This window comes from Pieris brassicae, chromosome 9 (assembly GCF_905147105.1).
Source record: "Pieris brassicae chromosome 9, ilPieBrab1.1, whole genome shotgun sequence".
Lineage (NCBI taxonomy): Eukaryota > Metazoa > Arthropoda > Insecta > Lepidoptera > Pieridae > Pieris > Pieris brassicae.
Genome location: NC_059673.1, coordinates 360,508 through 378,277, shown reverse-complemented (window position 1 = coordinate 378,277; position 17,770 = coordinate 360,508). Strand labels below are relative to the sequence as shown.

At 34.9% G+C, this 17,770-nt stretch overlaps 1 protein-coding gene across 1 annotated transcript; it reads left to right on the top strand.

Moving 5' to 3' along the window:
- Positions 1–20: 20 nt before the first annotated feature.
- On the top strand, positions 21–17,242 carry LOC123714336 (E3 ubiquitin-protein ligase MYLIP). Its single transcript, XM_045668557.1, has 6 exons — positions 21–348; positions 12,466–13,223; positions 14,725–14,941; positions 15,901–16,071; positions 16,453–16,574; positions 16,694–17,242. The coding sequence occupies exons 1-6, from the start codon at positions 265–267 to the stop codon at positions 16,791–16,793; spliced, it is 1,452 nt and encodes a 483-aa protein (XP_045524513.1). The 5' UTR covers positions 21–264; the 3' UTR covers positions 16,794–17,242.
- Positions 17,243–17,770: the final 528 nt, after the last annotated feature.

The window sequence follows — 17,770 nt, the reverse complement described above, 5'->3', positions numbered from 1 at the left end:
GATCGGCGAGCGTCACGTCACAATTTCTTTATCATTTCGGTGGCAAACTTAACATAGTATGGCCGTCGTCGGGAGGTATTCACAGTTTTACTTCCATAAAGAATACGCGATAAACATATCACAGAGCGAATTAAGAAAAACTTTTTTAAATAAATTCTTCACGCGTGTGAGATAAACTATAAATCTGGTGTTTACTTAGTTGATTTTGAATAACGCTTCGAGACCTAATTTACGTTTTCGGTTTTCGCCAAGATTTTTAGCAAAATGTGGTTAGTTAGCCAGCCTAATTCTGTGATTTTGGAAGTTAAGGTGGACAACAACGCCATTGGACAGCAATTATTGGAAAGGGTAAGTTTTATTTATATTTTAGTATAAGTCCTAAGAAATAATTTATGTGTGAGAGGAAAATATAACCAGCAATAAACCTCGTTATACCTCGAATGCATCTCGTGTCTTTAAATTCATTTGAGATAAATCGCAACACTATGAATAAATATTAAGGGCTTTTGTTTATCGTTAACTGAAAGTGCACTTGTATGTATTATATATGCACATCTCAGATCACAACAGCTGGCGTTTAGCGCGAATTTCAAAACGGTGATCCCAAAAATGTTAAACAATTGTATTACACGATTGTTTCTCTAATAATATTAGTGCTTTTAAATAGCCGAGTATTGATAAAAATTATAACGTGTTATGTAGCGGCTAGCTAATAGTGGTTGCAACGTCACTCCGTTTACCTTGCGGACTTTGGACTCGGCATTGTTCACCTATACGTGTTACGAGACTTGTTTCTTGATTTTAGCATTTACTGATTTATTAAATTTTGTCTTTTTCTGAATTCGATTAAAGGCAAAATAATTATAAACCAACTTTCGTTTCGTTTCTTTAGCTATGTATATATACTTAGTTGTAATTCCTAGGTATAATGTATTGTTACTATTCACAAAATACGTAACCTAGGTAACAATAAATTTTATGGCGCTAACAAAATTAAAATTTGATTACACATTTATATTATCTGCTCAACATCAAGTACACATGCTTTTGGCAATAATCCAATGCCTACGAATGCATTATAAAACGAATCTGGGGCGTTTTAATCTAGAATTATTTCCAATCACAGTTGGTATTTTTATCAAGCACACATTCCATTGTATAATGTTTAATATAACAGTCCAAACATGTTACCATTGTCTTTTGGACAACTTTAAATATATTGTACTAACGATAAACTCATCAAGGAGAATATAATATATTCACCTCTTACAATTAATAAATTTAATACAATTTTATACATAACAAAGAATTTACCGTATTTATTATTAAATAAATTTAAAATGTTAATGACAGTGTAACACGTTAACGGCTTAACTGTAAATTATTTTAATGAGAAACAAAATCCTTTGTTGTGCTGATCTTAAAAAGAGACCAAGATAGCCACCTCAGAAACGCATTGAGATGGTCATGAACAAATTCTGATATATATTTTATGTGCCGTTTCAAGATAACAAACGCGTTAGTTTTCCTTAGCTATGATATATATATATATATACACACATGATATTAAAGCCGCTAGTCTAGACACTCTAAGGCAATTACTTATTTACTACAACTATCACTAAAATGATTAGCTGCTAATGTGCATTCTAGACAGATCAATTTTTTTAAATTCTTTATTAGAGATTTATGCGTAAAGTATATATTTTTTCAAACCCCTCCGCGTTACTTTCTCTCTCAAAACACATTTTGTCGGAAGTTCATAATTGTTACTCTCGATAAGGGCTCTTAAGTGCATGGCATAGCATGTATTTTCCAATAATGCTACATACGATCACGCAGTGCACACGTGGGGACCGCATGGTACAGGCAAACGGACTTTGGACCCTCTCACCGGTGACGCACCGTGTTAGTTTATAGCTAGGACATCGCCTTGCAACAAAGAACCTTGGTTACTATAAGCGTAGTGTATAGAAAAGAGATCGAAGAATAAACAGAGCATCTTATCAACGGGCTAGTCTGGTACATGTTATATTTGGTTACAATTTAGAAATTATAAGTAGACAAAGCAAACAAGAATATTTGTTAGCAGGAAATGCTAACATACAATGAGTTCGATCACACAAATAATTGCAAGAAATGTTGTTTCAGGTGAATTGTTAAATTGCAGCGTAGATGGGTAGAATTGCGACATTTAAATTTGCTTAATTGACTCAATATTGTTTTTATATTAATATTTTGCTGAAAATTAAATAGGTTACTGCTTTGTCAGTGTTTTGAAACTTTCGCAAGACAATGGCGTAAATATAATATAAAATTGTGAATAACACTTTTCTAGACATTTAAGTACCTTGTAAATGAGTTTGAAAGCGAAAAATAACCTTTGGTCGCCTCAATTACTGCTGACATCACAGTACAAAGTCCAAAACAATTTGAAAGTTCCAAATAGGGTTACCAGTCTGAATTAAAATATCTAATTCTATAAACTTAGTAAAGTGTATCGTCTCTAGGGGTATTAAAATTAGGTTGTATTAAAAATGTAATTAACGAACAAACTATTGAACTACTTTAAATATTAACATTATTTGTTAAGGTATGGTTTGACATTACCTTTTTTTTATTAAGTAAATAAGAATAACATTAAATATTAAATACAATTTTTACGCTTTACCCGAAATCTACATAAAAAGTGTTAACTACGTTTAAAGTTCCTTTACTATTGCACAAATAATTAATTGATGAAAGAAATTTGATAACCCTAGGAAAAGCAGTAAGCCGTTATTGAGACTGTTCTAATTGGAATAGCCTAGAGAATCTGCAACCGCGAAAATGTACTAAAAATCACTTTCAAATAATTTAAAAATAAATTTATTTATTTTGTAATGAATTTCTTTTATAGAGACGTCATAATTAAATTATATAGCTTCGTAAGAACCTAATCTGAGTTATTCACAATTGGTTTATGGTAAAAAAGTTAATATTGTTGTAAATGTATTGCACAACAATTATATAAACCTAGTTTGTCATCGCTGCACAAGGTGCTCCAGTTTCTGACACACCCAGAACACAATGTACCTGGAGGATCCATAAGAAAGTCTTTTTTGGGTTGAGGAAGTACTATTGTACCTAGATTAGTTTATATTCCACAATTTTCCCCGAGTTATTTATAAACGTTGATGTAATAATTGTTATAAGTTTCACGCATTCGGAACACTGATGGACTTTGGACTCTGAGTATGCCGTGAATAAACCGTCCAATTCGTGTTCCCAATAACATTTTTACAATTGTGTTTGTACTGACTGATGTTTGGTACGTTAAAAATTCAACTGAAATTCCATGTTTTTTAAACAATATTAGTTCATTCATTGCTCCAAATAACCATGCCTATTTAATTAATTTCTTATATTAAACAATATCTATAAAATTTATAAATAACAAAATTGTTGAAAAAATATTATTGCTAAAAATCCGGTTAACTAGTATTCGTACCTGCATAATCTGTATAAAAACATAATTTTTTAGTTTTTACCTTTGTACTTTGCTTGGAATTACATTGAATCGGTTACAGAACTAGGACTTTCCATAGTTACGTCAGGATATAATCGTTATCATAATGTTTAAATTATTAATATATTTAAGTCGTGACTATTTTTCACTTTGCTCTTGATAAGTTGGTACATATAGAGTTATGTAATGATTACTGTATATTTCAGAATTATTAACATTAATCATAATTTGTTCCGCCATAACCAGCACGCCGCTGGTTATACATTCTTAAATCTACTTACTGCAAAAATTGTTAGAATAAATAAATAGGTTCTCCAAATGCCGACATGGTTGTTGAATTGATTACGAGAACACTTCCGGCAGTCCATAGGATGAAGCACCTGCACCTCCTATTCTCCCAGATACTAAAAAGTAAAACTGCGTTGTTTTACAGTTTTCAAGGACCATTTCTTAGTCCTAATCAAATGTAATAACTCAAATAAATACAGCTAAAACTATCAAGAGTGAAGTTATACGTGACGGAGAGCACGGTTCAGTCAGCTAAATGGACCTTGGCTTACATTATAACCATTTTCCAAGCGCCGACCTTTGCGTTGTGCACTCTGCACATCTTCGGTAACTCGTTTTCTTTACAGTTATGTTTTATCGTTGAAGTATTAAATAATAATAAAAGTGTTTAAAATGTTTTAAAAAATTTTCTTAAATTATTTTAACAAATACTACAACTTATGACTATCTCCTGCGTATTTTGTCAACACCTACGACCATTTTAGCGTCCAAAACAGTAAAAATACACTTTATTAAAAGTTCGACTGCAAAGCTTATAACCTCTCAGGTTTTTAGACTACAAAGATGTTTAGTAGTAGGGTATAACAATGTTGCCATGACATCCAGTATGAACGATAAGTGATAAAGCTCTCATGACCGAGTAGTGTCCGCAATCACTGCGGTCGTGACCCCTTATCGCTGGAAAAATGTTGATAATGTTCTACTAAACACTTTTACTGTCGGTGGCTGAACACTTCAAAATGGTTGATCTTCTCAATGATTCCCAAACTGAACGAAATTACTATTTTTTTTTTATATTTCCATAATGAGCGATAAGCAAGCAGACCTTTGATCTGTCGCTATTGATAAAGAGATTAAAAATAAGCAAGTATTATTTATTATTTTTGCAAATCAACGCTGAAAATTCTGCTTTAAACAATTGCCCAAACGTAATTAGCAGAGGAATTATTTAGATTCTGACCTAATGAAAGAAAAGTATACCCATTCAAATAAAAAATAAACTAGAATAATGGGAAAACACAGATTTTTACACTAGAGAATCTCATTTCAAAGCTATATTCAATTGTTTTAAGTGTAATTGGTATACAATTAAACAATTTGTATCCGAAATATAAACGTTACGATTTAAACCCGAAAGCTAAATCTAAGTTATTACGTGTTTGATTGATAATGTGTCGTTACGTGGATATCGATATCAACCCGGATTTGGACTTTAAACAGTCCTTATACACTCATTGTATGATTGTTTTAACGTCCCCTCTGAACAATTGAATAATTGTTTAGAATTTGGTCCTCGACTGCAGTCTGTATCGCGAGGCTTATTTAATTTTCTACATTCAGAATACACAACAGATGACATCACCATTCAATAGTTTAATATGGGTTTAATTTACTTAAGATATTTAACAATCGTGTTAATTCTCTCAACCTTTTAACTAAATGTAAATTTCGTGTACCCTCCAGATACCACAGGCATCCTATCATCCCATTTGTCTCTTTTAGAAGAACGCGTCTCGGTATACACTATCCGGTATTAAGACTGAATATTGTTTTTTATTTATCTTGTACCAATGTATCAGTGTCCAGCGTTGGCAAGCTTTTGAAAATTCCCGTACTATTATACCAATTGAAACGTCATTTTATCAATATTTATTATTTTAATGATAGTTTCGGTAAGATTTTTTCTTACCCGTTTGTATATACATATGTGAATGACCCCAGAGCCCAGAATGATATCGTACTGAATACAAATTGGTTTGGAAAGCTGTTTAAAGTTGATGCTGTTGCCATTTCTGATGCACACTGGACATCATGCATATAAATATTGATATTGACATCGTCTATACTCTATAGTTAAATTATTCGTATACTAATTTAATCACATGAAGGGCTCGGCCTTCTATCTAATGTCATTCAACTCTATTTTAAGTTCAATTACCATCCTATTTATAATTGTGCTTGACAACATAATTATGGGGCAAAAAGCACACTAGTTATCTGGCGGTAGAGCGGTTCCTATTACGTTACGTATGTTCTACATGCCGTGTACGGTGTTCAAACCACAAATCTAGTTATTCTAGAACCTGATAATTCACCATGACCGATTAAAAATAGCCTTAACGACCAACTTTATCATATTTAGATTAGAATGTGATCCAAGGCAAAAGCCCTTTGAACAGCTTTGAGCTTGAAATCTGGGTCAACATATGTACTTCTGTATTGGTCGTTTATATGTATTTATAAACTTCTGTACTACGAATTCTTCGAATCTAAATCCGACAAAATATAAAAACAATTTCTCATTGCGGTTCGGTAAGTTACCTTCGGAAATTCTTTATAGAAATTGTTAAACGTTGCACCGGTCACGTACACGCTCCCCACTCACTCATCTACGTTCTCCATTCTCCACTATTCCAGTATTAATACCCCTTGTTATGTTTAGGAATCTAAACAATTACAGGCTAATTTATGAATAAACACAAGGCCGGGATTTGAACACGCAAATTTCATTAAATTCGTATTCAGAATCTTAACAAGTCTTTTCTAATATTCCTGTATTCATTCTTATTTTTTCCTCGAATTGGATTGATTTCGATAAACTTAGCTGAAGCACGATTTCCTTCCTGTCTCCGTTTGTCTATATATGCCATAGAACATTTATACATCATAAATCTATTTTGGACAAAAAGTACATCTTTTTAATTTTAGATGTTGGCTAGAATCCAGATTGAAGTCGTTGCCCAAATCCAGAAATAACTCGCAAATCGACAAAATTTCTCGTTTTGCTCAAAATATTGCTTACACTCACTTTTAACTTGGCTTCAAGAACATGATCGCTCAACATTAAGAGTGAATATTCGGCCTTAAAAAGCCTTAATAACAAAAAGATTTGATGATGAATTGAAATATGTCGAGGAAGTCAGTTGATGTAGGTGCTTACAAAAATTATAATAGCGAGAGAGACACCGTACGGAAGTTCGAGGCTACGAACACGTTTTAAAACTAGATATATGTATTGCGTCATTTTGCTAGTATTAAAAAAAATGGCGACATCTATTTGAACGTTTGGTTGTACATGATTTTATTAACAAATTATCGAAAACTTACTTGACTTAAAAAACGTATTTGATTTTAAACGTAACATTATTACAAATTTATAAATTTACTACGAGTTTGAATTATCAGGCTTGTGTTAGATTTATCTACAAACCTTTGTGGTATGTTGAAGTGTTCGTTTTTGCATCTAAATATTTACCTACAGCTAAAAATTGACCCTGGACCTGAACTGTCTATGTAATTAATTATGTACACTTCAATAATACTACAATATTACCATTAGCTTTTCTTTTTAATAACAGATTTTCATGAAAAGTTGCGTCAAACTAAGATTACTACTGCTTGCTAAACTTAAAATATTACTTCAGTCAAGTATTCAGTAAGTAGCCAAGCCATAGCCTCCTCCAAAAGAGTCACATCATACACCGCTCTTTTAACTTAGTCACTATTCCACCCATTTCGGAGCCAACAGGCATCGGCAAACGGCCGGGGATCTCTGATTCCTCGAAAGGTGGGAATGGCTTTGGTATGGGATCCTATGTGGGAACATCTCATCCCCGTCTCTCCTCCTTGGAATATAATAAACGGCGAAAATATAAGAGTTTGCTTTTGTTCTCTTTTTACATTCATTTTACATTATGAGTAAACAAAAATATAAAAATTTAGGTCGTTGGTTGATTGCTTTAGCGTTGTATTAACGAGGCTAGTTAGCGTTAATATGCGAACGTATATTGATAAGTTTATTACAATTGTGCTTGATTCCTGCATAGTTACTTCAAACCGACTTTATAGCTATCATTTGCATACTTGCAACTATGCAGCTTGCATACGAAAATTATGAACACTCACGACAAATAGATGGCTTTTAATCCTACTCTGAAGAGACATTGAATAGATAGAAATCTTTTAGTAGTTAAGTTCTTTAAAGTTTAAATTTTTGTTAAATTTCGTGTATAATTCGTTGTTTGTAATCTATAAATATTACTTTTGAAATAAGGTTCGCTTGTCATTTGTCAAAACAAGTGACGTCATAGATAATATTTTAATCCTGAATAATTAGTTGTTTTTACTTTTTTATCATCATATTGAAGAGATATATGTTATCAGTCACCATTTTTTGAGATTTCTAATAATTAATAATTTTCTTATTAACAAAAACGTGTTTCCAAATTATTCAAAACTTTAAGTTGTTTGATTAATAATTCAGTGTTTATTCAATTAAATAAATACCTACTTATTAAATTATATTCGGTATTTATGCAAAACTAACGTTTACTTTAACCAGCTTGGTAAATAGTGAGGCGGATGCCGATACTAACTAATTCTTAATACATATTTGTCGTTAATATTATTAACTCGAAAATTCTTCAGTTTTGCAATCCAGCTTTGTAACAGACTATTTTTATTCTTAACACATAGAATGTGATAAAAGTAATTAAATGCTATACGGAAAGCGAAATTGCAGACAGGAATGTTCAATGACACCTTAGCTTCCGGTATCAATTTTCTTGGCCCAAAGTTATTTGTTCAACTTCAGAACATGTGGAACATATGTTCAGTGTGTGACTTCGATAATAGGTTCAAATCAGGTTATATTATTATCTGAGGCACTTCGTTTTTTTGACCGCAGAATGACCTTACTAGCTTACCTTAGGTCGAGCCTTTGTTTGTTAAGTTTCAAGGCATTTCTTTGTTATTAAATACTCCAATTTTGCAAGGTTTGCGTGTATTAAAATGTCTTATTATTGACAGGTCGCAATTATCACACCGGTGTCCCAAGTTTTGTTTTATTATCATATTTTTGTCTGCGTAGTCTAATTGAAACGCCAATTAACAATAATTAGTACAACATAACACTGATAAGTTTCGTTCAAATATAAGCCTCGTTAATCGTGATACCTTACCAAACACGAAGATGTATTTGGCATCTACATTAAACCCTCGAGAGACTCGTCGTCAGACCGGTCATCGCTTTTGTATAAATAGCAGGCCGTTGAGCGACCAGTCGTCCAACTGGTTGAATGTTACATAGCACGAATCTAACGCGTGGAACCCGCGTGCTCTGGTGGGACCGCGAGGCACTCATAGGTTAGAAAGAGATGTAAAGAAAACATGGACGCTTGTTCACCGTTTCATGTTTTGTGATGTTATGTTGGTCTATTTTTGCTAGCGAGGAAATCGCTTGCAGATTTAATATTACTACCCACTTTCACTGTTTCGTCAAGACTGTTCTTTGGTTAATGTTTCCGACTTTTGATGTCTCGTTAGTCTTCAATACATCTTGTATCAAGTTAATGAGCAAAACATGGCTCCATTAAGCATCATCAAATCACAATAAGAAATGCATTAACTGACTGTTTTCTATAACCACTGCTGCGATACTATACAGACAAGACAAAGAGTCGTCAGAAGCCTGAATGATATCGTGAATTAATACGATATTAAAAAAAATCTGTTCACTTAGTATAAACGGATATTTCCCCTTTGCTTTTCCTATGCAGCAAATAAACACCTTTTCCGCGTGCGAAGTTCATGTGTTAAAATGAGTGACATGTCCGGTATATAGTGATTTTCTATGCAATTTTTGTGACAAACAAGACATTGCACAAGTCCTACATATGAACCAGACCGCGTCATCTAACTGTTATATCGTTTAGTAGTAATGGAGATGCTGGCTGGGCAATATTTTATAAATAACAGGGCAAACTAGCAAGAGGCTTACCTATTAAGTAATACACACACAGCCCTCTACACCTATCCGTGTGTCCATGGCCACGCAATGTTGCCGACAAATATTACTATCAGTCTACATTTGTTCTGCAATGAAATGTTAATAATTGCAATACCCAATAAACATTGGTTATAAATAAAAACCGTGTTTTAACATTTATAATTACCATCGCAAAGAAAGCGTCTTCTTAAAATCGCGTTTCTCGTGAAAAAGAAGTAAAGTTGGTCACAACTGGTCCTGTTTCTTGGGAAACAATTTTGTACATCAACGTAATTATAATTACGGACAATTGTGTTTTTCTGCCGCAATTTCGTGTATAGCTATCCAGATTTTTTACTTGGAACTTTCCTGAGGATTTTATTTTAATCAATAGATGAGTTTTGCAGGAATATTAAAAAAGGTCATTGACCCCTTTATTGTATGTATTGTATGTATTGGATCACGTCGTGTCGCTACTTGCTTCATGAGCATAACCTCATTTTGTAATACAAAAATATTCAGAAAGCGTTTGCGTCGGAGAATCATATATCAAGGGTCTCCAGACATTAGCTCCCAGAAATAATATTCATCATTCCCTATTTTTAGAGTCAAACCCAAATAACTAATTAAATTAAAAGGTGTCAATTAATTAAAAAATATTTCTGTACTTTAGGTATTATTCTTCTTTCATAATACCTTAACGATCACGAGATAAAAGCATGTCACAGTTGCGTCACTTACCTATTTAAGAGACACTGTAATCACAGTTTCACTTACAATGTAATTCTAGGATATCTAAATGTATAAATGCCAATATCAATTGTAGCAATAAAGACTTATGGAAATACGTTCGGCCATTTCAATGTAAGTGTAATAAAAATTTTAATGAAATTCACGATCCTTAACCCTATTTTTATATAATCAGCATTTTGTGTCGGAAAGTAGGTTTCACCGAGAATACCTTTTTTATATATCCGAAGTGGAAATGCATTTTTGCATGCAACAATTGCAGGGGTTTGTTGGGACACGACCCACACCAGAATCCCTGCTATACCGAGTTTGAACGAGCAGTACCCATTAAAACCACCTCGAGTAGTTCCTACAAACCCGCATTCCAGAGGCTCCAGGGTCGCCCTCGCATTCTATAGGGACCTCAACGGCATGTTACGCTCAAAAACCTCCGATGCAGTACACACTACATAGGAGATGGGCTTCTTCTATTTACTCCGCGTCTTCTAACTGAGCATGTAATGCTACAGCAATGTATACCTTGTCTCTGCTGAAAATTTTTCGGACAACACAAGGCCAGAGCAAGGTTACTACCCAACACAGAACAAAGATAATGACGTAGATACCACTGCGGACAACCCTCCAACATATGCTGTGCCGTATCATTACGTATATGCGCCACACTCAAGCAGCTCAACCACCGAGAATGAAAATACTTGGTAGTTAGTTGCCTTTTGAATAAAATCGCTTATTAATAACAAAGAACAATTAAAAATATTCTTCGCAGTATTTTCCAACAAGAAATAGGTCGCACGTTGTTAATTGTATGTAAATCATTTAATTTTTATGTTACGACGCACAAACAAAACACTATTATTTGATATCTTCATTGTCATAGTTATCGCTGGCTTCAAGTAACCGATATATAGTAAACATTGAAAAAAACTCCATTACATTTACAGTTTTGAATCGTGCGATTCTTGACGCAGAAATTTGACCAATGCCAAGCTTTAATCAGGGAACAAATCTCAAATGATTAATGATTAATATTATACATGAGAACAGACTGTAAATGTATGCTGTATGTGCATATATTTGCCTCGCAAACATTCAGCCTGCCGTATACATAATATAACGATTTAAATGTTCTTCAATGTGGTAATGTATGGGCCGTAAACAATTCCAAATTGATTATGTATATTGCGCGTTTACTCAGCTATCGACAACGACGCATTATTGTGTGAAAAACACTTTTATTGTTTAGTTATTATTACTTTAATAAAAGTAATTTATTTCCAATACACAAATATACAGTATTTACAACATTCTTAACCTACGTAATAAAAATAATAATATTTTTAATAATTAAAAATCCATAAATAGACATTAAAACCGCGTTCACAAAGTTTGGTCTCTGTGGCAGTGTACCTTTAAGGCATACGTATTCGACATTATATACTTTTATTATTTTCTTGCGACTTCTTCTTCAGTTGTGCTCTTCATTTCTAAAGGTCGTATTAGTGGCGACGCAAAATTTCCCTGTCATCGGCAAGGCTCTACGCCTGGGTGATTTTAAGACCCGTATTGGCCTTTACTCGATCGTTCCGACGTATTGGGGATCCGCCTTAAGGTCTGGTGCCCTCCACTCTGCCAGTCACGATAAATTTTCTGGATCCCTGCGTGTTACATGTCAAAAAACAACTCAGGATGCATCGGTAACAAAGTGCCGAAAGACGATTTTTTACTTGTAACCTAATACCTAGTATTGTTTACATTTGTTTCTTTCGTTGTCCAGGGAATCCTTAGCATCCGCCTCCAACACTAATTTTCAGAGCATCGAAAGGCATTTCTTGTATAGTTATCCTTTCATTAATTTAACAATTGACCTTTTCAAATCGCCTCACAGGTGAAACTAAGATGTGTCTTGGGACGACTTTCTCAAAATTACATATTTCATAACACAAACCAGTTAGTTGTCTACTATTATTAACATCTATAAATCAAACAGAGCCTTTCCACAAAACTCGTCCTAATTAAACTTGCGTGCGTTGTCGAAATACGACATTCAACACCCTCTAATAGAAATAAGTGCTATTTTTTAGTTGTAATGCATGCAATTGCATTAGTTTAATTCTTATTTAAGTCAAACTTACCCTACATTTCATTATTTCAGGTATGCGAGAAACTGGAGATTGGCGCAGAAGCTGATTACTTCGGCCTAAGCGTCTGCTCAGGATCAGGGCCCGGAAGATGGTTAAATCTTCGGAATCCTCTCGATCCACACCGCATCCCTGGGGGACGACTTGACTTGCGTGTCAAGTTCTGGGTGCCGCCACACCTTTTGATAAACGAACAGACACGACACATCTTCTATCTTCATGCAAAGTTAGATCTCATAGAGGGCAGATTGGTCGTGGCCGACCAGGAAGTTGCCAGGCGGCTGATCGCTTACATTGCTCAAGCTGAGACAGGAGACTGTGACCCTGATATGCCTCCGCATGTTTACGAGAAGTGCGACAAAATTGGACCGCAGGGTGAGAAGGCCGAAGATCACGTGGAAAAGATTATAGATTATCATTGTGAGATAGCTGGAATGAGAGCGTCCCAAGCCGAATACCGACTTCTCAAAGAAATATCGAAATTGGAATCCTTCGGAGAGGAGTTGTTCTTCTGCAAACCAGTCACGCAGAGTAACAATGCGCATAACCTTTACTGTCATCTACTTTACCATAAGCAACAGACAGAGGAGCCGAGGGCGAGGGATGAGCAAGAGATAGATGGTGGAGCGACTGTGGGGTGTTTGACGTCTGGGCAGAGCGGTGGCGGATGCGGCTGCCGGCTGAGCACGTGCGTAGGGGTCGGACCCCATGGCATCGTCGTCTACAGGCCGGCTTGTAACGGAGATCAAGATATTGGAGTCGAAAAGCAGAGGTGAGCATACACAAACTATATGTTCATAATGCATTATTTACGCTTCGATGAACTATCTACTATCAGCATTAAAAATCACGTAGATAACTTTAAATACCATTGGTACAGTTTATTATCGTTTAAATCTCTCGTTATTTACAACTCAGCCAGATAAACAATATCGTGATCATATAATGTATCGTTTATTCATCTCGTCGCGTTCTAGACTGTTTTGTTGGCGCTAATGTCACCTTGTCAAGTTCGAACAAAATTTGAAACCGGTCTGTGCATAATGTTTTTGCCAAAAATAAATTATTACACTTCAAAAAACTTAGCGATGTTAGAAAATATCTGTTATGAACAATCAATCATTTTTTTTTATCTCGGAACAGTTTGATAGTCTCCAACATTTTGATAGTGTATACATTGTGTTAAATGAAGTTTCCTCGAACTTATTTTAGTTCTGTTTGGAATGGACACAAGCGCTAATTAAAGATTTATTAAGTTGGTGCCTAGTAGATAGTACTGGTGACCCCAGAGCTGGTCTTTTCCTTATCGAATAAGTATCGCAGTACAGCGAGAAAATGCCAGCATTAAAGGTAGACGCAACACGGACAAAACTTTTTAAATTTGTTTTAATTTCCTATTTTTTGTAAACACTGTACATTTGTTTGTTGGAAATATAAAAGATTTTCCTTATCACGTTATAGATAGAAAGTCGGTTACCTTGTTTCCATTGTCTTATCATATTGTTTTGCAATAGACTCTAGAATATTGCGTTTTACATTGTACTTTTAATACTTCATAAATAATAGTTGAAAGAAAAATTAACGATACGATATTAATAAACATTAAAGTAGTTAGTGCTAATAATGTTTGTTAGTTTAAACCGAAGATAAAACAGTTCTGCTGACAATGACGGTGCAATTTTATATCACTTAAATTGCTCTTACACATACTTCTAATATATTACTGAAAGCAACAACGTCCAGATAAATATAAAATTAAAAAAATATTACGTAGGACATTACACATATTAGGTATTTCCCATTGTGACCTCAAATATCTCCTCTGGTTAGGAATTCCAATTTCAACTGCTATTTACTCTTCCAAGGTAACAAATTCAACTCTGATGGGGCAGTCGAAACCGCCTTCAAAGATTTTATTGATTCCCGTCAGATTGGCTTTTTTGAGTACCTATACGACGGCCAAAGTGCATACTTTAATTAATAAAATATATGCTATTTATACACAACGCCAATTTCCCAAGGACCCAATGTTATGTAACTAAATGTATACCCAATTCAGTCTAGATACTTGAAAAACATTATGATTCGCGGTATTAACTTCTATATTCATCCAAAAAATTATATTATATTAACCCAAGATAACAGTTACTCTTAGAAAAACCGTATATTCATTAAGTGGTGAAATAAGTGTAAATATTGATCCAGTCACGCTTCAAATATCTGTAATATACAGCTATAACAAAATGTTATGTTATTATTGTCTACTATTCCAGCATCCCATACACGGCGATTCACCGCGCTCAGCCACTCAGGCGCATCTTCCAGCTATCATACGTGACGGACGAGGGCAACGAAGCTACGTTTCACGTGAAAATGACAACGTCGGGACAGGCCGCTGCGCTGTACCGCGCTGTTACCGAGAAACACGCCTTCTTCTGCTGCGAAACGGTCCGGAGCGACGTCACTGAGCAGTTCATAAGAGATTTAAAGGTAAATTTTAAGTTTTGTTCACTAAGTTGCTTATATCAGAAACGACAACTGTCGAATACCTGTATTGTATTGTATGTGTGGACTCTGTTTCCGCACTTAGACGCTTAATAGGTCCATTGTGCGTAAAGTCCTGGCTAACTAAGCCAGCCTAACTCCTTCCAAAAGCACAAAAGCCTCCCGGGCACTTCGCAGGCTTCACGGAGCGACCTCACTGTTCCGAGGATTTCTACACGTTGTTTAGTCACAGCCTCGCATTCCAGGACTACGTGGGTGACTGATTCCTCTGCGCTGAAACAGCCTCTGCACAGGGGGCTGTCTGTCGCGCCTAGGACATAAAGATGTTTATTAAGGAGACAATGGCCCGTAATTGTCCCTATCATTGTTTTTAGATTTGTTGTCGAATACGACAAATGTTCGAGCAAATGTTAAATCCGCACATAGAAATATTTTTTTGTTTTTTTTTATATGTATAATTTAGTATATTATGGTAACGAAGTGTAAATAAATAAAAATCCATTGATGCACAGCCGGGGATCGAACCTACAACCTCAGAGATGAGAGTCGCACGCTGAAGCCAATAGGCCAAAACTGCTCTTTTTGTGAATAATTGAATTGTCTCAGATAATTTTATATTCATTTTCCATTTTGTCTTGAATATTCAAAACAGTAATTACTTTATTATTCTGAATTATGATGAATAAGCGAACATGAGTTCACGTACGATTTGGGTAATTAATATTATTCAAGTTTTATTGCCCTCTGTGAGGGCGTGGCTCAATAAAAATAAACATTATAATAACGACTTCAGCCATTAACTTATATATTGTCGGAAACTAAAAACTGTACAGTAGCAGGAGGTACCGCTGTAATGTGTTTACTTTCATGAATTAATTATGAAACAATTGTGAATTAAGACTGCGACTAATTGGCAGAGAATAATAATTGTAATTGAATTTCAGGGCACAATAGCGTCCATATTCAATGACTCGACCACCCTCGGCCGGCGGTACGTTTTCGACATCCGACGCACGTGTCGCGAAGTCCACGACAGGGCCAGACGAGAGGCTCACTCCAGGGTCGAGCACGAGCCACGCACCAGAAGACGCTCAGCCGGCGGGGCTGAAGACACGGTGAGATCTTGACCTGCGATCATTGCAGTACTCAGTCCTATGCCTTTCCTCCTTCGGTCTTTTAGATTCTCTAAATTCAATTTGATTGTCGATATCTCTATATATATAAAATTCTCGTGTCACAATGTTCGTTTCTATACTCCTCCGAAACGGCTCGACCGATGCTTATGAATTTTTTATGCATATACCACAAAAAAAATTATGATACAGCATACATAAATTCACACAACCCTTAATTGTAACCCCTATATTATTTTATTTTTACTAAAGTAGATAAGTCGTTTTTATTGAACTAAAAAAAATAATAAATAATATACATGGGAAAACGACGTTTGCCGGGTCGGCTAGTCTTTATATATAATTATGTAATTTCTGATGCAGGAGTCCCGCTCGCGTTCGCGAAGCGGTTCTGGGCTGGCCTGTCGCGTCTGTATGGACTCGGCTATCGACACGCTCTTTCTACCTTGCAGACATGTCGTTTGCTGCGAACGTTGCGCTCCCAGGTACCACTTTCACATTTTTTTTTATTTTCATGAGTTGTCAAAAGTTATGTTGAACTTAAAACCGAAACATAAATAAGATAATGGTATATCTTAATTAATTTGATAATGCTTGTTTGCAGATGTAATCGTTGTCCACTCTGCCGCGGCGACATAGAGAAGCTGATGCACATCTTTCTGCCAGTGGAATATCAAAAGAGTACTGGGGTGATCATTAAATGAACTGAAAGCGCCTTCGACGACGATCCCCGTACGAAACGTTCATTTCCCTCGACTCGTTGGACGCGCGCCATTTTGGACGCGTCAACTTGCGACCGGCCGCAGACTAGATCAGAGATGGAGTCGATGACACATCAGTGACGCTAAGTGGACGACTAGTGTGCGACTCTCTAGTCATGAATGACTATATTTTGCATTTTTATTTCGGAATGATCATTGCCAATTCCAGTCAATTTATTAGGTAAATAAAAATGACAAAAACTACTGCCACATTTATTGGCCCTTTCATAATAAGGTACTTATCGAGTTATTAATAATTAAATTATAGCGTGTACCTAGTTATATTGTTAATAATATATCCGATAAAGATTTCCTTCGTTTTAGAAGGTATTTTGTATAATTTTGTGATACAAATTAAATGTAGTTTAACCAAAAATGTATGTTAAATCTTGAACATTTTGCATTTCTTTATATTAACATTATTTTTCTGTTGATCTAATCATATCAATAATTTATTTATAAGCGTAAGACCTATGGTCTGTAAGATTTTTTTTGTGTAATGTGTAAAAATTATTAAAAAAATCTATCAACAAAAACGTTGTATTTTTCATGTCCTCACATTTAACTACGGTCGATCGAAACGAACCCTATACAGATTTTAGACTAAGGAAATAAATGACTAGGGGCTAAAAGACAACTTTTCGTACCTACGATGGACTCATTACACTTGATTTTAATAGCAAACAACTACTGCTCAAAATAAATAAAATCTATTTGTATACATTGGTTTAACTTCATTAGAAAATAACATCCAAAAATACAACATAACAACAACTTACAAAGTATTTTTTTTAACAAAATTAGTATTAAAGAAAATCCAATTTTAGACTAATTTGTGATGAATTCCAATGAAAATGGTGTAAACTGTTAGGAAAAAAGAAATTAAAACACGCAAAACACGGCTGCGGATAAATTTTTAG